This window comes from Rhopalosiphum maidis, chromosome 1, assembly GCF_003676215.2.
Source record: "Rhopalosiphum maidis isolate BTI-1 chromosome 1, ASM367621v3, whole genome shotgun sequence".
Taxonomy (NCBI): domain Eukaryota; kingdom Metazoa; phylum Arthropoda; class Insecta; order Hemiptera; family Aphididae; genus Rhopalosiphum; species Rhopalosiphum maidis.
The window spans coordinates 65229031-65254890 of NC_040877.1; the positions used below are offsets into that span (position 1 = coordinate 65229031).

Sequence of the window (25860 nt, forward strand, 5' to 3'; positions counted from 1 at the left end):
CAATTGACTTAAATGAACATGTCTGTGATTATTATAAGAGTAATGTATTTTAAATTTGAACAATATAACACAGCAGTGAATTTAATTCCATATGTTGTTCGATTTCACTGTAACTTGCCGACTTTGTGAACTCTACGAATCAATTATATTATAAACGCGTACAAATACTTCAAATATTCGGTGACATGGTGCATACTTACATGTTTTTGGACATTTTGAAAATCTATATAATATTTTATTTTTCTCAGACACTATTATATTTTTTGAATATAATAAAAATGTGGTACGTTTATTGTATTTATCCGACACCATATTTTTTGTCGACGTTCTGTAATTTATTATAGTTTGACTCCAAGCAATATTGACAAAACAGAAATAATCCTGTATACCAGTATACCACGTGGCTTTTGAATAACACTGAAGAAAACGGATGTATGATATACACGTATATATTATATTGTTACGTTATGCATACCATTATTAGCATAATTATATTCCGATTTGATGTATACGACGCAATGCATGTCAAATAGTGAGATCCATTGTCTACAGACTTGTGCAGTCTATAAATAAAACAGATAAAATATCACGGACGCGAACGATTTACAAGCAGACATCCAAAAACAATAATTTTGTTCACGAAAAAATACATCCATTTAAATACGTATGTGATATATTTTATTTCGTATCAAATATTAAGACAATAAAAAGTAATTTTTGAACAGTTCAATAAATTATGCTTGTCGTCAATAATAAATGATAATATTATAACAAAAAAGACGACCAAAACAACATTATTTACCGTTATTATTGTAATACTTAGATACTTACCTAAAGTTTACGATCTCAGATGATTGTGATATAAATTTGATTAAATAATTTAAAGAAATGCCTATCACATATAAACATAGATAATAAATATATGTATAATAATATATAACTAAATGTAACTAAAATCAAAACTATCATAATACATATAATATATTAAAAACTAAATTTAATAATAATAATATAATATTAATGTTTGGAATGTTACAGGACGCGTAAAATAAATTCTAGATATTATAATATAACACAACATTAAAAGCTTATGAATATAATACTGCCATATCATAATGTGTATTGAAACAAAGGGGTGTCCGCGAGATCTACTCAAGTGGCATGTAAGTATACAAGTCACCAAGAATATTATCGGCGATGATAGACGTATCCCAATCGAAAATCATTTTACGTTCGGTCGCCGCCTCTGCGGGCAAGGTACAACGTTTCACGGTCGGTTCGTGCTCAGACCAATAACAATAATATTGTAACAATGATTATAACATAATAACGACCACGTAACAATGTAATATAACAACGACGGCAATACCGTATGGTATTGTCGCGGACTCAATGCGCGTATAACAATCAAAATGATTACCGTAATACCGTCTCATCATCATCGCGGGAATTAATGTGTAAATAGGGACAATATCGCGACGACGCTATTATTACAACAGTAAAATGATTTATAATGTCACCCGTTCACTAGCTCTGGTGGAGAGGCGGTGACACTCTATATTTAGAGAGAGAAGGACTGTCGTAATAATCATATTATTATACTACAACCATTCGGCGATCGGTCGTTCACTTCAATCTCTCGTTGACACAGTTTTACAGTCCTACGCAGTTTTCTAGGAGTAAATCTCTGGGTGGGAGAGGGTGCGAAAGACGTGTGAATGGATCCTTTAAAACGCATGCCGTCCTCCGCACGGATTAATACTTTATAGCCATCTTCGTAATCGCGCCAAGGATCGGGGAGGGCGAAGTGCCCCATCTCCCCGATCACCTTCCAAGGATCGAGGCGGCCGTCACGCAGGTCACACGAACGTTATCGCACCGTCCTTGCTGTAGTCGTCCGACTTGATCAACGGTTCGTTGACATCGTCCATGCCGGACAGCGATGACACGGCCGTCATCTCCAGACAATCGGCCGCCATCGGCGTGACCGGGGCCGAATTGACACGCGGAAAGCCAGGTACTCTGGATACCGGGGCCTGCAGCAACGTACCGCAGTTGGCCGGTCGTTTTCCAGCCGCCGACGGGTCCTGATCGAAATGATCTATGCACGGACACGAAACGCTCAGATGACGGTCGCAGCAGTATTCGTCCTCCTCCTCGGCAACGCCCGACGGCCGCCGCCTAACCGGCGTTCCGTCGTCGTGGTGCATCGCAAACCGCAACTTTTTCGGTGACTCCAAACTGCAACACCTGCAGCACACACCGAGTAAGCAAGGTATACTGTCATGAATGTGAACATTATAATTAAAAATCATAGATCTATAAAAAAAAAAAAAACAGGTAGGTCTAAGGGCTAATGTCATATAGATAGCATACAATTTAGTTAATTTATACCCCCTCTAATCATTAATAGCAAAGTTGGCACAGAAGTTTTACGAAAAAAATAACAACGTTATTGTTAGACACAGATAACACATACTTTTGGTTCCATCATATTATATTATGTAAATTGTACAGGACGTATCGAATATTTCTTTCTGACAATATTGGGCGTTGGCATTTATTAATCTACTGCACGGTATGGGTGAACTGCGATCCATATATAATAATATTTCTATGTTAAAAATATTGTGTTTTAAATGTTTTATTGATCAGCCGGAGCGAATATTAATCCCCCATATAGAATAAGCATACATGCTTAATTATAAAAAAATTTAAATTTTCCCAAAAATACCACTCGATCTCCCCCACGTTTGTTGGCGTAGTCATTCAATCTTTGATTATATACGTAATAACCCGATTTAATCGCCTTAACATTTATTGAACAGGAAAATTGCGGTATATACAGATAGAGTTGGTTTTTATATTATTATTATTATATATTTTATAGGCACTGATGGTTAGTGGTTATTACAATATACCATATAATATATAGTATATACATACAGATTTTATTAAAAACTAATAAATTATTTGTTCAATAGGTATATGCTATAAAATATAATACGACTGTTTGGAAAAAAATGATTTTACGATGAACGTTGAATGATAAAATTATTAAATTTCTATTTCCAAAAAATGTGTGCGCTATAATGGAAAATGTTAATGCGTTCTGTGACACTAAATAAAAACCCTTATCGTTTTACACCTATTGAACACAAATTAACTTTGAAATAAAAATGATGTTAAATTTACGAGTTTTCGAAAGCTATTATAATATAATCCGTATTGTAAAATGTAACCTTTACATTTTACTTGTTTTACTCAATATTAAATGTTATCCTTAAAATGTAAAGTATTTTTAATTAGGCACCAAGTTGTTCATGAGCGTTGTCCACAACTTCATCTAAAATTCTAAATAAATTATAAGTTTTTAAATAAACTCTTAAATAATGTAGAAAATAATTTCGTCAACTACAGTATAGTACACTTTCAAAACATCCACTCGAATTTTAATTAACCGTTAAATATAATATTGTTTACATAAGATAATCTATTCGCCGTCTTTCAAACATTTTGAGTTGAAAAATTAATCACTTCAATATTATTATTCCATAGTAATCATTGTTATAGCACTATGGTCTACAATATTATAAATTATAATAAAATAATCGGGAAATTACGACTATATAACTAGCCATACACGATACACCATTAAATATTTACGGTTATGGTTAGTAAATCATTTGACATATATTATACGCAGCATGAAAGGTTTGTATGGAATAATAAGATAATAATGGCAAAAAAAATGATTGATGCATTTGTTAATGGCACCTATACGTTGTTGATTGAGTGTAAATCCGTGTTTTTAAAACAGTCAACATAAAAATATTTTAGGTAAAAAATCGTAATCTTGTATTTACAAGAAGGTAGGTACGAGCAAATATTATCATAGTAGATATATTTCATATTAAATGTTGAACAAAACTATATTAAAATCCATACCAATCTCGTTCGATCATATTTTTGTCTACAGAATGCTGGTAATATTATTATATTTTATAATACAGACTCGCTCGTCTCTCAATGTATCAAATACATGAATAATGTAAATCAAATAACAATATAATATTAATATGTAATAATAATACTCTAACCATATACGTGAACTACACGTCATATACTATTTTAGTTTCATAATAATATTATAGTCTATCGATGCATAAAACAGTGAAATTTAAAACTAATACCATAAGAACTAAAAAAAAAAAAAACCAAAGTTAGTACGTATTCTTTAACACGGTATATTATCTATTTTTAAGCCTACAGCTGTGACTAAAATATTTCAATGAGACGTATTTTTCACTCAATAAAGTAAACTGTAGTTATAACTATGTAATTGTCAGTTATATAAGTATAGATTCTATTTATTCTCGTTTTTTAATTAGACTATGATATATATAAAAAATTATGGACTTAGAATAGACAATAGACTGATACCTACCTATTTTGATCTAAAATGTTTCTATACAAAATGAGGTTAACATTAATTATTTCGAAATTTCAAAAAAAATTGTCCAAAGTGTTAAAAAAATAATTGTGATATCCTAAGTATAAATAAATAATCATCGATCGCCCTAATATTATTATATAAATAAAATATAATTTAGATTATTACCATGCGTGTGTAATGTATTTACATACCTGGACAATGGTCCATTCATTGTCGACTTTGGGACCTTTAACGAGCTCCGTGGTCCATCCTTCACGCTCTTCTGTTTGGAGGACTTACGGTGTTTGCTACCAGTCTGCTGTTCTCGGCGCTGGGCCCTAAACTCGTCCCTTTTTAACCGGTGCAAGTGGTCTTCCCCTACCAGCCAATACGTGCGCACGTTTCCTTTCCCTTCATCTCGACCAATCCTCGTTCGGTGGTCTGATAGCCACCAAGTCGTTCCAACAATGTCCGACATTCGCTGGAGCAATGGATTTTCAATGCTGAAAACCAAAAGCGTGTAGGATGTAGGTACAATATTATTCAATATACATCACAAATATATAAACTAATGCCCATTCAAATATTTCGACTAATTTCGTAGACAACGACAAAATAATATCTACCATACAATTTAACTCTATTATCATATTGTATTTTAGATTTGTATAACAATTAACGAGTATTAAATAAATACAAAATATTGTTATATTAAAAAAGTAAGATACACTATAAAAAATAAAACAAAAAAATGGTTCTAAAAAGTATTCAAAGTACTACCAAGTATATTATTGTAATGAGAAGTAAGTTATACTATTTTCTAGGAAAAAAGCCATTAAACAGCAGAGTTTGGGAAGTTTGACCTTCAATGTGCATTGCTATCCAGGGAAAACTTACAACAGGTTGACGGAAAGTTATAACTATTATTCAATTGGGATAAAAAAAAAAAAACGAAAACACTCACCTTGTCCAGTGGATTCCATTCGACTTGTTGTATTTACCGTATCGCCAAACAAACAATATCTAGGCATTTTTAAACCAACGACTCCGGCACAGACTGGACCTTGAAAATTAGATAAAAAATATAATTAGATTAATTCAGCATCTAAAATAGTATTACTACAATTGTACAACATTATTGCAATAGCTCAAACTTTCAAAGATTTTAAAACTTAAATATTTTCATTAATATTAATATTGTTATAACAATAAATAATTTTTAGCCAACGTAAAAACCAAATGTTTTGATCGAGTAAGTACAAGTTTAAAAAAATTATTTTTATTATAGGATATCCTACGTATTAGATAAAAAATAAATATAAAGTGATTAAAAATAAAAGGTAGATACTTTGATTTTTAAAACTACGTTTTTAAAAAGAATGTAACATCTTTATAAAAATAAAATATTTGATTACAAATTATTATATAAAATTAATTTTTGACAAAAATTAGTATCATAATACTGTTCTAACCAGAATGAATTCCTATTCTGAGTCTAAGGCTATCGTACGGCCTATGTCTAATTTGAAATTTCTTCACGGCTTCGAGTAAATGTAATGACATAGTAGCGATTTCTGCTGCATGCATGTCACCATTTTTAATAGGCAAACCACTAACCTAAAAATAAAATAGTTAAACGATTTAAAAATAATGAAATACGTATGAATCGACTGGCATTGAAAATTGAAATTCTTACCACCATATACGCGTCTCCGATTGTTTCTACTTTGTAAACATCGTAATTCTCTATTATTGAATCAAAGCACGTATATAGGTCGTTCAAAAAATCAACCACCTAAAAAGAAATACACAAGAAAGTTGAGTACATTCCATTCAACCAGGGAGATCGTGGTGAAACCTATAAGTACTTGAAAAGGAGTGCTTTCTGCAGACATTGATGTGAAACCAACGATGTCGCTGAAATAAATTGTCACGCAATCAAAATTTTCTGCTTGAACTTTATGTCCTCTTTTTAGTTGCTCAGCTACGTACTTCGGCAACATTTCGTATAGCAGTGCATCTGTTGTATAAAATTTAATTGACGAGATTGAAATGTATTTTTAAAAACTTAATGTTATTTTTTACCTGTTTTCTTTTTTTCCTCCACGAGCTGGTCAGTTCGTTCATCAACTAATACCTCTAAATTATTGGCATACTTTTCCATCATTGCCATCATGTTGTCAAAAATATTTGGTCTCCTAAAAGTATTTCAATATTTATGAGATATGAGTATAGGTACAATGTTGTTTATCAAACTATTTTCTTTGATGAATTATTATGAACAAAATGTTACACGAACTTCAAACATACCATAGGCATTTAAACTTACCAAGTGGCAATTATATTACATATTTTATAATATTAAATAAAAATTGTATTCAACTAACTTACATTCCTTTTCGCATAGGTCTTAATTTAACTCTGATTGCCTTAAAATCTGGGCGATCATCTGGATTCTCTGCCCAACAGTCTTCTAAACAGTCTCTTACAAAATCAAAGTTATTTTCTAGTAGTTCCAATGGAGGCCTGTATCAAAACAAAATGTTATGTTTTATAAATTTATATATGTTAATTAATTTGATTATATTATTTAAATAACATAAATATTTAAAGTTTAACATTACTTTAGTATTGTTAGAGATAAAACATTACCTAAACGGACTTGACCCATCTTGTGAATAATAAATAATTTTTCTCAATATATCTGATACCCCAAGTCCGTGATTCTCTCCAAAAGGACCTTTACGACTATGCAATTCATACAGAATAATAGAGAATGAATACACATCCCCTTTCTGAGTTCCAAATGATATTTGAATAGAAGAGTTGTAGCAACGCAACAGCTCCGGCGAGATGTATAAAAGTCCTAAAGGAAAGCTTTATGAGAATTTATAAAGGAATATATTATTTTGAAAATATTTGAGGATAGGTATTTGGAATTTTTTGAGGTTATTCATTTATCATAACCTCAAAATGTGTATTTTGATTGTCACTACAATATCCGGGGACTACAATATTTAAAATTGTAAAAAAAAAAAAACACAGGTACAACTAATTAATTTTATTTTTATAAATATTGTTTAATAAAAAAATCTCAATGTAGTTTGAAGATTATGTTCTATACAGAAATTATAATTATATATCATGTTTAAACTAAATTATTTTTCTTATTTATTATTCAGATAAAAAAAAAGTTGGATCGTTATTTCTTGGTATTACCTACATAAATTTAATTTGTGTCTCTTCTGAATAATTTATAATTTTGTAGTTATATGATATTGAAGTGACAACCGTGATATAAAAGATATTCTTTAGTAAAATAATACTATTTATAATGTAGATATCTCTATATTAAATACTTTCTATTTACGTATTAATGTATTTATAAAGTATATACCTTCACACTTGCAATCCACTTCATCGTCTTTTTGAAGTCGAAAGTCGTGCTGTAGAAAATGATGTGGAAAGTCTTCGGATTCCTTTTTGAACTCCTGAAGACCAAAGTCTGTGAGTTTTAACACCCATCGAGAATCCACTAGGCAATTGGACGACTTCAAATTGCCATGGTATCTTAACGGAGAATCGTGTAAATATAACATACCCTATGGAAAATGTATTAAACGTTAAATATTACGTTACTTATAATATTTATATACAAAAATAAAATAATAATAAATAATTTACCCGTATTATATCGGCTACCAACGAGGCGACAAACATGTTATCCAATTTCACATCTTCGTTTTCTAAAATATCCTAAAAGAAATTTTTAATGAAATAACCTATTGGTATCACTTATGCGATTAAATCACTAACCTTTAAACTACCTCGATTACAATACTCAGTCACTATACAGATATTTGGAGGATCAGTGCAAGCACCAATAAATCCGTTTAAGTTTTCATGTCTCAAATCTCGCATCTAAAATTATAATTTTTATTAGATCATAATCGAATGTATACAATTACAAATCTATATTTTGATTAATGTAAAATACAGAAAAATGTAATCAAATAAATGTAATATTAAATTTTTATGTGGTCAGTAAAATAATATATACATGAGCCAGTTTGTGTATACTAGATACACATAATATTTTCGATTTACCATTAAATATTAACTACAAGCACAGACTAACCTAACCTTTCATATACTCTGTACTACAAGTAATTTCTAATTTGTATAGTAAATACTTATACTGACTTTATGAAATGTTTGTTGTTTTTATAACAAATATTAGTTTTGTTTGTACTGGATTTTCTGACAGTATTTAAATTATTTAAGAAGCTATCCTAAATCTTTTTAATGTCCTTGCCGTTTACTATGTTAATAATAAAAACGATAATATATAATGATCATGCAAATTTTTATTTTTTATTTGAGTAATATTAACTAATATATTATGTTACTTATTAATTAATATATGATTTTAATATTACTTACCACTTTAAGTTCTTTTTTCATAGCTCTAGTTATATCAATGGACTTCTTTTTCACATTTTTTATGGCAAACACTCGACCTTTATAAATGCCGACTGCGGTGAATATTGATGAATAACGAAAATCCGCATCCGGGTTAGAGCTTAAAGAGACTTGGCTAGTCCGAATCAGTGGATGCAAAGCCTTAAAAATACGTGATGAAAATATTATTGTAAAATGCTTGAAACTATAAATTAAGAATAGCGTGCTGCTATCTAACGGTTATTTCCATTATGTATAACCGTAGGGTTGATTTTAGAAAGTTTATTTCGATTTGACTTGTGTACATATTTTTTTTAAAATGCCTTCGCTAGATTACGCCTTATATTTAACGAGCGTATAACACATACACTATTATCATGTAGTAATACAATATCTTACACCACGTAATCCCATGATAATAAGTATGTAAATGTTTTAATTAAAAAGTAAGTAGAAAACGACTCTCAATGTGGTAAACCATAATATATTATGGTACACGCGTAGAAGTTCTTCCTTAGGCGCACCTAACACCTCATTATCCATTTGTGCTTGGCAGTGAATTATTATTTTCATCTTAAAAATAATAGTGAATTATATACGTAATATTGTATAGATGATTAAAAGTTCAAAAATCAGATTATGACGTACAACGACATGGTCAATTTCTAATCGATATATCAAGTTCAAAATGTTATGCAGTTTTGCTGATTCGTACAACACTTTTAATTTATTTCAATAAGATAATATTATTTAAATACTTCCGTGAATATTAATGTAACCTTCAATCATATATAGGTAATTAATAATATATCGTGTAATTAAATGTACCGTAGAGGCGGTTCTTCTATTGACCATAGGCGATAAATAATTAACTATTATTAATGTATACTTGAGGTATAAGAAATAATACACGAGACAAATCTTTGAATAATACAGCTAAGTGGATGTTTTAATTGTATTAAAGAAAAAAATGTCTACAATTTGTTTATCGGCTGGTATCTCAATCCTGCGCGATTCTATCGGTTTACCATTTAATCGTACACTCTCCTGATTATAATGGTCAAAAGGGAATTTCGTACGGTCCCATAAACTTTATGGATACTGTCCAAAATTCGAATAAGTCGCAGCATACAATCGTAATCAAAACTCCGATGGTTTAAAGACGTTTATTAACATTTGCTGCTATTTATATTTTCATCGACAAAATATTTTGTAATAATATTTTATTTTCTATTCTGATCGTTTCTGGGATCACATGCTTACTTAATTGAACGACTTAAAAATCATAACATTTGGATTAATGAACGCCGTCAATTTGTATTCCGTATGTATTCAAGGTCTTTGGCCAGAAAATCAATAAATAATAACATAAAAATCCCGTATCTACTCGCCGTTTATTATAATACAAAGCTTTACAAACGGCAAACAAATCCAAATCGAGTTAATTTTAGAAACGCTTGAATTAGACAACACTATAAAAACATTCTAGTTTGTTGGCCATTATAATATTATAGCATACATATCTCTGATTTATTTTAGTGTTATTGGAAGTAACTTAATTTAAGAGTTTTGAAAACTATTTTGTTAGAATGTTGCATATGATAATAACAGATACACATTGGCTTGTAATTTTCAGTAGAATGAATGAAGAATATGATATATACAGATGTAACTGGACATGTGTTTTACATATTATTATACTGATTATTTTCTAAATGAAATGATAAAATATGATCAAACAAATAATGTATACATTTTATTCAAATTAAAAATATAGCATATAGGTACAACTGGGAATTAAAACTCAATTAAATATCATTTTAAATTTATAATGTATATAGAATTCACTGTATATCTTAATCAATGGTAAAAATATAAATGCATTTATATAGGAGAAAGTATTTTTGATTAAATAATATATTAAAACTCTACACAGCATGTTGTTATTATTATTTTCAATACTATTATTTTTAGTTATATTAATATATTTAAAATATTTGAGAAAAGTAAATTAAAAATTCATTAATATGATAATACGAGCATCAAATAATAATCTGAGTAATTTTTACATCGTGTTATTAAATAATATAATTACGTAACACAAATATTTTTAATTATGTTAATTATTGTAAAAAAAAAAAAAACCAAAAAAGATGTCTGTCGATGCGTGCAGTAGTATAACATACTCTAGCAATCATCATACTAAAAATCATCATAAAAACATAATAATAATAATAATAATATTGTATTCAATTTTATTGAAAACGTATTATTTTTGTATCTCAGAATCAAAATAATATAAGTAATGTGCTTTTTTTTTTAAGTTTTGAATTTCTCACATCTGATTTGTTTAACGTAATCAGTTGATTACATTCGAAGACCGTAAGCGAAAATCGAGTGATATAGGACTTTTCCTCTCGGAGAATTCTAGGAGCCGACTTAACTTCCCCCACCCACAAAAAAATATACACACAATAAATATTCATCTTCTTAACTATATATTATTAGTTTTATTACATAAAACATAAATAATAATCATAATAGTTACCCAAATGTTTATTGAATGATTTTTCTTAAAAATCTTTGAAATAAAATTTTGAAAAATACTGCACGTACACCATTCAGTTACATTGCACTACATCTAATACGAGTAATATGACATTTATATAACACTTCGAACCACTCAAACTATGCTCATACCCTCCGTACTTGCTACACAGTACGTTATAATATCAAAGAGTGTAAAATCTAATCCGAGTGTGTTATTTTTATCATGTATTTACATAGGTACCTAAAGATATACTAAAAGGACCGAACGAATAAATCCCTACACTTCGATGTCCCTACATAATATGATATTGCGTTTTTCCAAAGCGGATTTCACGTCTAGTCTATATTTACTACCCAGGGGAATGCTAAAACGATAACGGTACGTTTCCGAGACGATAAGTAAAAAAAAAAATGTTTCATGGAATTTCGAAATCCGTTTCCCACAAAACGATACGATCATCGTCGGCAGCGTTGTCCCCGTTGATGCTCACTCTGGATATCTTTGACGATGTGCTGCTGTTCTCCGTGTCGTTGATCTCGATGTCTTTGTAGTCGACCTTCCACAGCAAACTATCCAACTCCTGTTCGTACTTCCAATTCCTGTAGAACACCAGTGAGATGACGGCCAACACCAGCAACAGTGTTCCGGCGACGATCGACAAGATTTCCGCGGTATGCGCTGAAATATGGACATTATTGACGAGACAGTACGCTACCATACAATATGGCCGTGGGATCTAATGACGTCGATCACCACTACCATAAGTGGGTTGAATGTATCGGAGTGTTTTATATCGGATGGGTGTGACACATTTTTAACTGAACATTCACATTTTCTATAATTTCAGTTGATAAAAAAGTTTCAAGTGTAATATGTATATTATTTTTATGATATACAATAAATTATTTTTGAGGTTTGTGGTTAATTAAGCATTTTTTTTTTTTTACCCTATTGATTTAAAAACAGCGGCGTTAACTGGTTTTAAATACCTTTTTTTTGGTTATATCTCCATAGCTGGATTATACCATTATTTTTATTTTTTCTACGTAGAAAGAATTAAAAGTTGATTCAAAATTTGCTTTAGTATTATGCAAGTGCATATTTTATACGAAATTGTGATTTGCATATTTCATCGTTTATTCTGATATAAACATATTATGGAATATTTTAATGATATTTATTCTTAATAGGTAAACCGCCTACCGTCAATATTGACAAAAAAAAATAATAATGTTATTTTGCGTATAAAAAATGTATTTTTTTTTTTTATATTTAAAAAAAAGGTGTATTTAAATATCTCTTTAATGTTAATTTTAATCATTAATATTTATAAAAACAATTATTATCTTTATTTAATTTCAAATTTATTTTTTCTGCATATTTGGACATGTTTATAATTTAGATCATACATTATTAGTTCTTATATACATAATACATTATTGGCGAACTAGGAAATAGTAGTTTTTAGTGAGCTGAATTCACAACTCAACTGATTACACTAATAATGAGCAATACCAGCGTTATAGTTATTAGGCACTATCATGAGTTGTGTTTGTTTCAATCATTCATACTATTAACGTTAATAATTAGTAATATATAATATTATGTAATATGTTTGTAATTTACTGATGCATTTCTGGCCGCGATACCCGCAAGCTGGTTCGGCCACAGGCGGTTTCCCAGAAATCCATTCGACATTCACCACCAACGTCAACTCCTATATAAATAATGCATTTCGTTTTCTTTTTTTCCATTTTCAATTACGTAACGAAATAAATAAAGACGTTTACCGGGTTTTTGGTTAAATTTCGGAGCTTAGTGAATCTACCAGCTGGAAATAAGCCATATCCTTTGGAGGCGTCAGATTGCCGTTGCCGTGACACCAATGTATAATTTCCTTCCGCGTCACCGTTTTCGTCCATGTACACTTCGTATCTAAAGCATAAAATATTTATTATAATAATAAATTGTTCAAAATTCCTTTTAGAAACACTTAAATAAATTGTATAAGATAATACTAAATTTGAAAAAAATATATTAAGTTATCGTTGCAGCAAAATTATATAACTATTATATTATTATTAATACACGAAATACAAAATATAGTAAATCTTAAAAAAAACGTCATTTATAATTTTGTTAACGAACAACTTTTCACGATCACATCGAATCGAATCATCAATATAAACGTATTACAGATAGACAACGTATAAGTATACTGTTTTGCTATCATATTTATAAATTAATAAAATTAAATTAAAGTAAAAATAAAATAAAATTTGAGTTTTTGTGATACTAAATTTACAAGCAATGATCAACGTGTTACATTAAAAAAATAAAAGAAACACGTTTTTATAATACCAGTGTAGTATACCACGATAGTATTCATAAAATTCTCTATTTATTCTTACAACACTTCTTTATACTTTTTTTTCCGCTTATAGCGAAACTACTATAAAAATGTAAATACTATTATTTCAAAATACAAACTGACTAGATTTCATATTTTGAGGTATACTTTAAATGCCTTAGGATTATTTTTTCTGTCCGAAGAATTCTCCACAAAAATAAATCACATATTTATTAAACCAATACGTCATTTACAAATGCTTACATCAAATTAATTTTAATTGGAAAAAAAATGACGAATCGGTGGTCTATATATGTATATTATGTACATTATTATATCATATTTATTAATACAATATTAATCAATTTCTGAGTTTCATAGTTTCAGCTATAATATTTATACATATTTTATTATAAAGGAAAATATATCATTATTATTATCATTATCGCATTTGTATATATATATATTTATAAAAATTTATAAAAAGTGAACTAAAAAATCTTTAAGCTTATTACATTTTAGTGAATTTGACCGATTTTTCTGCTGACGTATAGAAAATAAGGAAATCCACTTTTAGTCGATTTTCAATTTGTTATATATAATGGAAAAAGTAATAGAAAATGTGCGAGAATAAATCAATATAATATACTATAATATCTATGAATCATATTAACTTCCTATACGAGATTTGCAATTTTTAAGATTGATATTGGTGTAATGGTGTTGATAACTTGTTAACCAAATATCGAAAAATAAGAACTACAAGATTTAAAGTATTATAATATACTTTTTAGAAGGCGTGGGCTCCTGTAGCATATGCATAAATTACCAATATCCACCACACCTAAGGCTCTGCGTACTTGCGTACTTAAAACAATCAGGTCAGTAACGTTATTCACAAAAAATCTACGTAAATTATTCACTTCACCAGGCTTCATTACACCTACAATTCGTTATTTGTATTTTATATAAGTTTTATTAATTTTAAACACGTTGAAAAATAAATATTTTTAATTTAGTTATCTAGCTATGAATGTACTAAAATGAAGTAAATTATTTTACCATGGTTATAAGAAGAAAAACTTTACATTTATAATTAAAAAAGATTTAGGAATTGTTATCTGTTAATAATATCCATTAACTTCAAAACTCAGATTAATTTAGCAAATAGGTGTGAGTAGACCGGATCAATGGTAATATAATTTAATTTATTCTTATTTTATGGCGAGGCCCAAGCTCACATAATGAACTTGTGTGATATCAAACAAAAAAAAAAAAGGTACGACTAAATTTTAAACACACGCAACATTATGTTACAAAAAAAAAAAAAAATAATGTAATGGTCATTGTCAGAACATCTCACCGATAATTAACAGCAAAAAGCAACTATAAAATCTGATAAAAATAAAATAATAAACCCACCTATAATATTAATTTACATAATATAACTATATTTTACTGAAGAAGGTATGTACGAACGTCCTATAATAATATGTTTATCGTGTACATGAAACATACATGCAACGTGCCAATTTCAACAATAAGATACACGATATAGACAATAGTGACAATTTTATTTCAAAGTAGGACACTGTTAGTTGTCTACAAATAAACATAAAATTGATATCGTCAAAAAAAATATATTAACAGTCAGAGGAACATTCCATCATATGCGTTTAAAAGTGTATTTCTTACAGTTTAAAAATGATACAATGAAAATTTGTACAATGTGGTACAATAACAGTTTTCTTCTTCTAGAAAACTCTTTGAAATACTAAAGATCCTAAAATATTTATTTTATTATCGCCTCATTAATTATTTTGAAGGTGTGAAAACCGTGAGTATCACATATCTATACTGACTACTAAACGTCCGCACTATAAGACCCCTATATTCCTCTTCTACCAATATTCTGATTTTTATTATAATATAATAAAGTATATAGTATAAATAATAAATTAAAATTTACATTCGCTTCGAAAATTAATTTTAAAAAATGTTCTACAAACTTGAAAAATGCAATCAAAAGTTTAATTTGTCAAAAAATGCAAATTAATGCAAAATAAAAATACCATCAAAATAATCAGAATGTCCTAAAACATATTTTTCACTTGTGTAGCTATATATGGTATAAAACAGTAGAAATTTAATTTCATCAAAATCCCAGTGCTAATAATAACATAAAAGCACTTCAAAGGAGTTCTTAAAGTTCAACGAGTAGACAGTAATTTGTGTGTACAAGTTATACAGTTATCACAGTTTAAATATCCATATAATATGCAATATTTAACTGGTATAACAAATATAATATGTAAATACGGTTAAGGAAGGGAAAACGTTTGGTTGTATATTGCCGTTACGTCTATTTACAAACGCGAGTATTATTAGTCATACACGACGTCATTGATTTGCGGTTGAACGCGACGATATACACGTGTGAACTATAAATTATGATTAAATTGGATAATCAGATAATTATTTATCGCATTCGTGTAGTATGAATTATTTAAATTAAAACAGCAAACCATTCCACTGCAGTGATTTAATTAGACATGTTACATTATGTTTATGAAAATATCAATAAAAACATTAAAACTGTAAAACTTCTGTAAAAAACGTGCAATTCCGGCTGACCAATTAATGGATGACATTTTAATTTTTCATAGTTTTCCATTTTTATTCTTATAACGGAAAAAAAATATACCAGATGCAATCAAATATCGAGAAAAAAATGTATTATGGTGATACGTCTTTTTTAAAAAGTATTTTCGCGGTCCTATCATCAAACTTCATTTTGTACAGTATAAAGTTGAAAATTATTATTTATTCGTTGTAGGGTAGGTAATAATGTAATACATAAAATATGTTTTGAAACATATCATCCGTGAAGAATAAATAAAAATATTCAGTAAATTTATATCTGTCATTGTGACGGTCAGAAGTTTTAAAAAGCACGTATCTTGTATAGTTTTTGTATAGAAACATCTTGCAAGCAATTTTTTCTCTACTAAACTTTTGCGATACAAAACTGATATTTTTTTACTTTTTAACGTGTTTTGCTTACCCCAATGCACTTTTGTAGTGTGAACCTTTGAATTTGGCCATCATGGCCGAACCATTCCTCGGATCATCACCGCACTCGATCATCTCCAGCACGCATCTCGCATACAAATGAACCGCGTCGTATAGATACGCTGCCTCGACGGAAATCTATAAAAAATTATTATTGCCTTGATCAAAAGATAATTTACTTTTAATAATATTTGTCCGTCTTTATCATTAAACATATTTATTTTATAATCATAACTCTTAATATTATTATGTTTACATGTGTACTTAACATATTATACAGTCTTATACACAGGTGTCATGCAATCCACGATGGAGTCAGCTTAATCATTATTTTGTAAAATGTTTTAATTAAAAATCAATTAAACTCTTAATAAAGTAAACAAATAAATTTTCTATTTTTTCTTATAAAATGTTTTTAGTGATGGATATTGCGACGATAGCATCGATTTAATTTCATAATAGTACTCGTATATTAACACGAAGAAAAATGTTATCATTATCATTTAATTTAGTCTATGAGTTTCGATTAACTTTCTTTTATGCTATATTATGCTGTGGCTTATGTTTATGTTTTTCTAATCAGTCATGTCAATATTTCTATATTTTTTAACCAAATTTGGTTGAATTTAAATGCAAGTGCTCTGAAAAACAAATGAGATTAGATACAATGATGCAGATTTTCATACACCAAGCATTAACATATAGAAGAAAATCTTGAAGACTTTATTAACGCGTTAAGAATCTACTACTTTTCGTCTGAGGATTAAAAATTAATTAAAAGTTATAATTATTTAAATTTTATTACTTCATTCTTACTAGTACACGTTGTACTTCTTTAGTATAATTATTATACAATTTTTAAAAAATAAATATAAAAATTAAATCATATCCCCTGCGAACAATTCTGCGCGTTCCTGTATATAACTAGTGTTAATTTATTGGTTCCTATTTCATATTTTAAGTGTGAGACTACAACTATTATATGTCATATTATATATATTATCTATAAAAGCGGATATCCGTATACACCATTCTAGTCGTCATTCATCACACCCGTTAGAGACATTAATTTCAATACTCGTACAATAGAGTTGTATATAGTAATCAATTATTTAGTTTAAACAACATAATATAACATAAAAACGGACGTATGTTAATTCACTCATTAACACTATTGCATTACTTGATTTATTTTCTCATGAATAAACAATGTTAATTAAAAGTAAAAGATGCGTTATAAGATAATCGTTCGCTTGAGTTACACGCGAATACACGACGGCGATGTAAACATATTATTATTGTTAATTATTCTGGGGGCAATTTATCACTTTTGATTCTGAAGTTTGAAAGTCAAATAATGTGAAAAGTGTATATAATATTATGATAACTGTTATAATCGTCTAATTGGTTCGTAATTTGTTATTATTTAAGCAACACGCTTGACAGAGACGCATACACTAATATTATAGTATCGAGCAATCACGAATACGTCATAATATATATCGTCCATATTTAATGAGACTTGACGAATATCCCGTATTATAGTAACCTACTATGATATAGTATATATGCGATATACCTACATTTATACTACCGAAACGAGTACAACACACAGACACCGAGACTTATAAGTTACAACGTTATGCCAGTCACATTTTTATTGCCACATCTGGAATCAGCAATATTAATCACCGAAATAATTCCACAATATCATGACTACATCACAATAATACCCGTGGACCAAAAACATCGCGCGTATACACGATAAGCGGTATGCCATTAAACGCTCGATCGCACTAATCACTGCAAACGTGGAGTGAAAGAGAATGATATTAAATTATATATAATATATGACAGAGAATTCGCGGTATTATTCAAATAAGGTTGAACATATAATCTATTGAATCGTGAAAAAATACGATCGTGTAGCGAATACTCGTATACTCGTAAATATTGTCTGAACGTGATTAGCGTTTTGCGCGCACGCTTGTGTACCGCTGGAACGGACGTGAGTAATATGTACCTGCAGAAGTACGTCCTATTGCACGCTGCACAAACCATGTGCACAATTTTGATACCGGGTAATAGGTATAGAATTATTATTATTATTACTACGATAGCGGTCATCAATAAACACGCACACGGTCAAACATTGTGCCTCTAAAACAGCAAATAAAACCGTTCTACCGTATCGATATGCCGGCATAATAGATACAGTATAACCCGAAAGTCTTATGGCACACCGAGGCAATAGTCATGCGCCAATCAATACAACATATAAATTAGTTTCTTCAACAGTTACCTATGAATAAGAAAAAATAGTTAAACGTAATACACATTTTAAAAAACAAGGCCGTTATTATTATTAACTAAAAAAAATCAAATTTAATAGCTATGTTTGAAATATTTTAAGACATAACTTAAATCGCGGAGTGACTAATATTTGAATTCATAAGTGGTTTAAATTTACTCCATTTGTCTGGAATTTTCCAAACAGATAACTTGTATTGAAGAAACCACATATATTGATTATATAATATATACAATATACATTGATTTTTCATGGAGATTCCTATATACATATATAATAAATATATATATATTGGATGATACGGGACTTACAGGACATACTATACATTATACAATATAATGTATGTACAAAAGTATTATAGGCGAGTACCTATTTTATAATAAAAAACTGATCTAGAAGGTTGTGTATAACCGTGGGCCATCGGTAATACACTTAAATATTATTGTTGCCCTTTATCCCCGCAAATACGCATTCAAATTGTGTTATTTTTGATTCCTATAACGACAAACGGGTTCACATAACAATTTCTTTTTTTTTTCTGAAAAATAAGTAACCACACACACAATTGTTTTTCAACCAAGTGAAATTGTTTCAGTACATCTCAGCTTTTATAAATGCATATGCAAACTGCAAATATATACAAGCATATTGCAATATTCATATTGTAATACCACGAGGAATTGAAAAACACAATATAATTGAATCTGGAGCAATATTATTTTGTTTTAAAGTCACAGAAATATTTTATTTTGTACAGGACGATAATAATTTTTAATAACGTGTGTATCTTTATAAAAAAATACTCTTTCTTGGGTGTGAACATTATTAAATTCTTTTTTTTCGTATACATTTTGTGGTTTATTTACCATACGATATATTTGATTAAATTGATTTTATTTCCCATCTATCCTGGCCCCTATAATGTAACTAAAATGCATTATAATATAATTAATAAGGTGCGTATTTGTTGTACGTATTCTGTGGTACTACTACTACATTAATTTATAGTTGCATGTTATGTATAGGGTAGATACTAACTACTAATAACTATTTGGTAGCATCACGGTGACGTAATTGTGTATAATACTAGCGGTTTGAAGCCAGTGGTACGTGACTTTGAGGAAAAAAGTTAGAATTATTATAAATATTAAATATTATTTATTGTTCCATTGACTAGGTTTATAAGTACAAGTAAACGATTTAATCACTTAGCATGATTGTGTAAATATAACTACGGAGTAACATAGTTGACCGTCATACCTATAATAGTGTCAATAAAGATAAGTACAAATTTTCTTTTAATTTTAACATGAACGTTTTCAAAATTTATAGTTAGTAATTACGCAGGAATACAACAATATCAAAAGATGCATTTATATATTTTTAGAAATAAATATTTTTTTGAATATTAATATTATTTTTTTTGTTAATACTCTACATGGGATATATTGTGGTAGTTTGTTTTAAATAAATTACTATAATTTACATATTATGGTCCAGTCGCTCGACCATTGCTGTTATAGGTATATAAAGTAAGACTATTATATAAATAATCATATTGGCATCTGTATAATGGTAAAATGTTTTTGAGGCACTAAAGGTGCTTAACGTTCCTAACTTTGTTGATAAGCGATCATACTTAATAATTACTTTGTTATCTACATAAAAAGTATACTATAATCCAACGAACTAAAATAAAATCTTTTTCGATAATTGTATAAACATTTTATTTGTAAATAATATATGATATATACACTATACCATATCATATCGGTTCGGTCCTTTCGATACAAACTCTGAATGCGTTAATTGCTAATTGCTATTGATTTCAGATTAAAAAAAAATACTTAATACGAAAGAGACAACACACCCTCCACATAATATATATTCAAGCTGTCTATAAGCAAAATATAATAAATTACGTTAAAATTAAATTCCTAATTTTGTTTAATGACGTGATGCTCATCGTGCGATAATAATGATACATCACCAGTGGATTCGCGGGGTGAATAAAAATAATATTGTATAATAATCGACGAACTTTTTTTTCCCTTCTGCTATTCGATTGTGCACAAAAATGTTGTCGTTTTAACACGTGTATTTCGACCTTCAACACTAAATATAACAATCATTGTATTATGATATTGTTATATTATTACGCGAATATACACCATAATACCCACCATCATCAAATACCTACCTACTGTGGCTGTCTCGTATACTTTGCGTAAGCAAATGATTTGAAGATAAATCTTAGTCGCCACCGACGTCAAACGCGGTTCGAACAAAAATTAATCAATCTATTCGCAATATTCGGGTATAATACTTTGTATATTATATATTACAGGAATCTCGGCTTGGTATAGCGGATAATCGTTACGGGAAATGATGAGTCATTGACAATAATCGTAGATTGTACTGAAAGTTGCATCTGCTCGAGTTTCACTTTTTGTACGTCGTATAACACCATCGAGTGTATTATAATAAATTACCAGGTGTATTAATATTCCTAAACACTGTGATTAAAAACTTATTGCAATTTGAACCAACGGATCAAATAGGGTGGCGAAAAACGGAAATTCTAGTCAGCATATTCCTCGAAGAACGCTCGTCGATATTTCGGCATTCGTTTGGCGAACCAATAAATAATAATATATTATATTATAATATCGCGTGGGCGCTTTATAGTTATTTATGTTTAGTACTCGTATATGAAAAGGTTAGAAATCGATTTCACGAAATTCTGCAGCTGGAGAGCAATTTAATGGTCGAGATTCGTTCTATGTACGGACAATACCCACCGATAGAACAACTTACTCGGAGTGTTAACTGCACTTAATCATAACCGTCGAATCCATACTACTATAACACGCACAATATTAATTGAAGATAAAGTATTGATTTTCATGAAATAATCGTATTATAGTTAAAATGTTTTCATGCGCTAAAAACAAATAAGAACTTTAATTTGATAAAACTTGAGTAAGGTCAGTAGTGTTTTTATTAAAATCAACAATCAGTTAGTTAACGAAACTTAGAACTTTTGAAAGCGAATATTTTTACACAAAACTAGTCATAAATTATGTACGAGGCGTGTGTCATCGCATAAATAATAAATTAAAACAAAATATTTTATATTTGAATATTTTTCACAAGGTAAGATTAGGTAAATACATTGATTTAATTGATACCTAACTATTATAGACAGACATTCAAATGATTCAAACTGAATAATATGCTAAGCTAATTTTGACTTGTTTATATATACTAACTATAAACAAGTTAGAAAAAACATACTGTTCGTTAGTTTACATTTTTTTTTTATTCAACTCAACTAAACAAATTTAATAAAATATACAATTTCATCTACAGTTATAAGAGTTAATTACTCGCTCGCTTTAAGCAAGCCTGTGGTATTATATTTAAATATTAATTAATTATTAAAATACCTAATAATCTTGTCCAATAACAAACTTTGTCTATCGACTGACGATGAACAAAAATGTAATATTACATTATTAAATCTTGTATTTACATAAAATAAATGAATAAAATTATAACCGATGTATCTGTCTACCTCGAAATTGATATTATGTCAATTCACAATGGTTTATCTATTAATATTCTAAATTTTCAATAAGACTTGAATATTTTATATTATTATTAATGTATCTAATGAGTAATAACAAATATCTAAATTTTAAAAACGGTCTCGTAGAAGCCACATCTTAATTAAATTCTTTTGATTTTCCATCTTCTCTTTGTGTAACCCATATCACCCATGACCCGTGTTCTAAAAATAGTATGGTCCATCGAATTTTTAACTTGATTATTAAAACATTTATGTAAAATAATAATTACAAACTACCATACATTTTGTAAATAAATATTTATAATAATTGCACTCAGATGAATTTTTCATTATTATTATTATATTAATTTATATTACCCTGCTGAATAATATCAATGGATATTTTCGCTAATCGTGTATGCATATGACTCATACCGCTTCATTTTATTTGAATTATGTAGTGCTATACACTCATATGATTTACTTATTGTATTATATTACAAATTGTAATTATTCATACTGAAAATAATATGGACGGGCGGGTGAACACTACAGAGGTATGAAGATTATATAAACTTCCTATAGAAACCTAAAAGTCAATAGTTAAATCATATTATAAAAATGTATTTTTTTTGCAAGATAATCGATTCCAGAATTTTTAATTTTTTCACAGCGAATTCCACGTGATAATATAAATAATAATGCACACTATTATAGTCCACGATTTTGAAAGTTGATATTATAGCTTATATACCAATTGCGTTCCATCGATAACATTCGTAACGACATTTACGACATGATTACAAACCTAAACAGACGGCAAAGTTTAACACAATATCATTGACGTGTGTGTATGGATATTGGGCGCCCACGTCTATAAAATGATAAACATTTACAATATTTTGTTATCAAAAGTTTTCCACCGTTGTGCTTTATTTTTATTAAAAATCACATTATTATATTGTTATGACATACCGAATATTTTGGGAAACCCAAATCCGAAATCGTTCGATCGTAGCCGGATTAGTCCACTCCTACATACATATTTGCACAATAATAATAATTATTATTATAATATCAATTTTAATACATAAATTACGACGTGTGGTCGATGAAACCGGAAGGTTTAAGGAAATCATGCTCACTGGACCACAATCCATATATTCTTCCAGTAAGGTCCGACCGGAAGTATATTATGTACACAAGTACGTATGTACATATGTACATTGTACATGTGCGAACATGGTTGCGGTGCGTGCGGAATTCTCTCGAAAACACTATAATTACTTAATGATTGTTGTATTCGCGACTTGTGGGACAAACCTCAACGATATTATAACATATTATTCGCGATGACGTAACAATAAAATTATATTTCATTTACTATTTATTGTTTCGACAGTTCGTGATTGTTTTTTTCAAACGTTTAAACCGTTTATCACCCGATTTAGGTTGCTTGAACTCTTCTTAAAAAGACGCCCTCCATAATAAAATGTATATAGTAACACTTCTGGTCACGTTCGATCGCATCTTTGTCAGTTTATCAAAGCGTCAGAAGCATGTCAATATATGTTATAACAATAATTATGTTATTTTTTCACCTTTATACTTGTATTGATGAAATTACTGTCATCTTTTGATTTTCAAGTGGTGACCTATATTTCTAGTTTTAGTATCCTAGCACTAAGCAGAACGTTTTTATAAATATTTAAATGTCTTTACACTAGTTTTTTATTTGTAAGCGTTCGGTAATTAAATGCTTATTATTATTAATAATAATAATAATTCATCAAAATGTTTAGAAAAGTAGTCTACTTTGGACTGTAAAAATAAGAAAATGGCTAAAAATCAAAAATCGATGGTCGGTTTGTCAACAACGTAAGAGTGGACAGAATAGAGGCAATACAAAACGTTCGAATTGCATTTATCTTAAATTCTTAAAAAATGTAATAGTTTTCGAAACAACAATCGTTTACTGTGAAAAGTATCACCTGTATGTATAACTATATTTTTAAGGCTAAAAAAAAGCTCCATTGATCGATAACTATTTCGTTCACGTCACATACAGTGAAACATTGTAGCACTGAAAAACGTTTAAAATAACGAAACGTCGAAACCAATAATCGAGCCTTCGACTAGAAGACAAATGTGAAATGTCACTAATAAAATGCACCGTATATTATATTAAACCAAGAATACAATGATATTTTATGGCTGGTCGATGATTATATAGTCTTTACTAATTAGGGACGGCCCTTATTCATTTTAAATCGACACCTTAATTGTTATGTATATATATATATATCTGTTCTGTGAGGCATAATCGTACATATATAAAAGGTGATCAATTAACTACTTCAGATCTTACACTTCTAGTTTCGAAAATAAATTAATTAGTTATAACTTAATTAATTATATGGAGTACAAGTATATCCTACTCATCAAAAAGAGAAATACGTCTGATTGATATTAACTACATGTTAAAAAATACCTTACTTTAAACATATTAAAAATAATAATAATAAAAATTAGCGATGAAATAGGTAAAAAGATTAAAAAATAATAAAGATCAATATTTTCAAAAATGTTTAAACTTTTCGAAATAATGAGTGTAAACACTTAAATGGATTACAGTGCATAATAACACATTTTTGTACGGCTTTCAGATAAAAATAATTTATTTTCAAACTTTCGTGAACGACGGAGACACAATATTATTTTACATTTTTACGTATATAACGTATTTGATCCGTTCACGAATTATAAACCTATACAGCGTATGTGGGACTAATCATAAATGCACGTTAAATTGAGAAAATATAATTGTCATGGAAGGTTTTTTTATTATTACCTATTTTATTTGTGCAGATAAGCTTATTTACTCTGACTAAAGAGCTTGAAGAATAAATAATTCATTAAAAACATAACCACATTCCAATGACGAATATTATTTAAGAAAATATAAATAATTCAGCAACGTGACGACTTTTATTTGACTTGTGAATAAATAAATAATTTTAGCTTAAAAATATAGATAATAGGTATTTCGAAAATCTTAAGACATTAAAATATCAAAAAAATATTTTTTTTAATAATCACATACATATTG

The 25860-nt window shown here is 28.9% G+C and overlaps 1 protein-coding gene across 1 annotated transcript in view; it reads right to left on the reverse strand.

The window, feature by feature from the left end:
• Nucleotides 1-1000: 1000 nt before the first annotated feature.
• Nucleotides 1001-25860, reverse strand: part of LOC113550308 (guanylate cyclase 32E-like) — a 75349-nt gene continuing 50489 nt past the window's right edge. The window contains 18 exon segments of the mRNA XM_026952043.1: nucleotides 1001-2250; nucleotides 4648-4849; nucleotides 4852-4938; nucleotides 5400-5498; nucleotides 5908-6052; nucleotides 6132-6230; nucleotides 6304-6455; nucleotides 6521-6633; nucleotides 6827-6961; nucleotides 7088-7301; nucleotides 7833-8037; nucleotides 8120-8191; nucleotides 8252-8356; nucleotides 8879-9058; nucleotides 11938-12125; nucleotides 13074-13164; nucleotides 13238-13382; nucleotides 16862-17007. Of these exon segments, the coding sequence (XP_026807844.1) occupies nucleotides 1860-2250; nucleotides 4648-4849; nucleotides 4852-4938; nucleotides 5400-5498; nucleotides 5908-6052; nucleotides 6132-6230; nucleotides 6304-6455; nucleotides 6521-6633; nucleotides 6827-6961; nucleotides 7088-7301; nucleotides 7833-8037; nucleotides 8120-8191; nucleotides 8252-8356; nucleotides 8879-9058; nucleotides 11938-12125; nucleotides 13074-13164; nucleotides 13238-13382; nucleotides 16862-17007 (2769 nt within the window). The 3' untranslated portion in view covers nucleotides 1001-1859.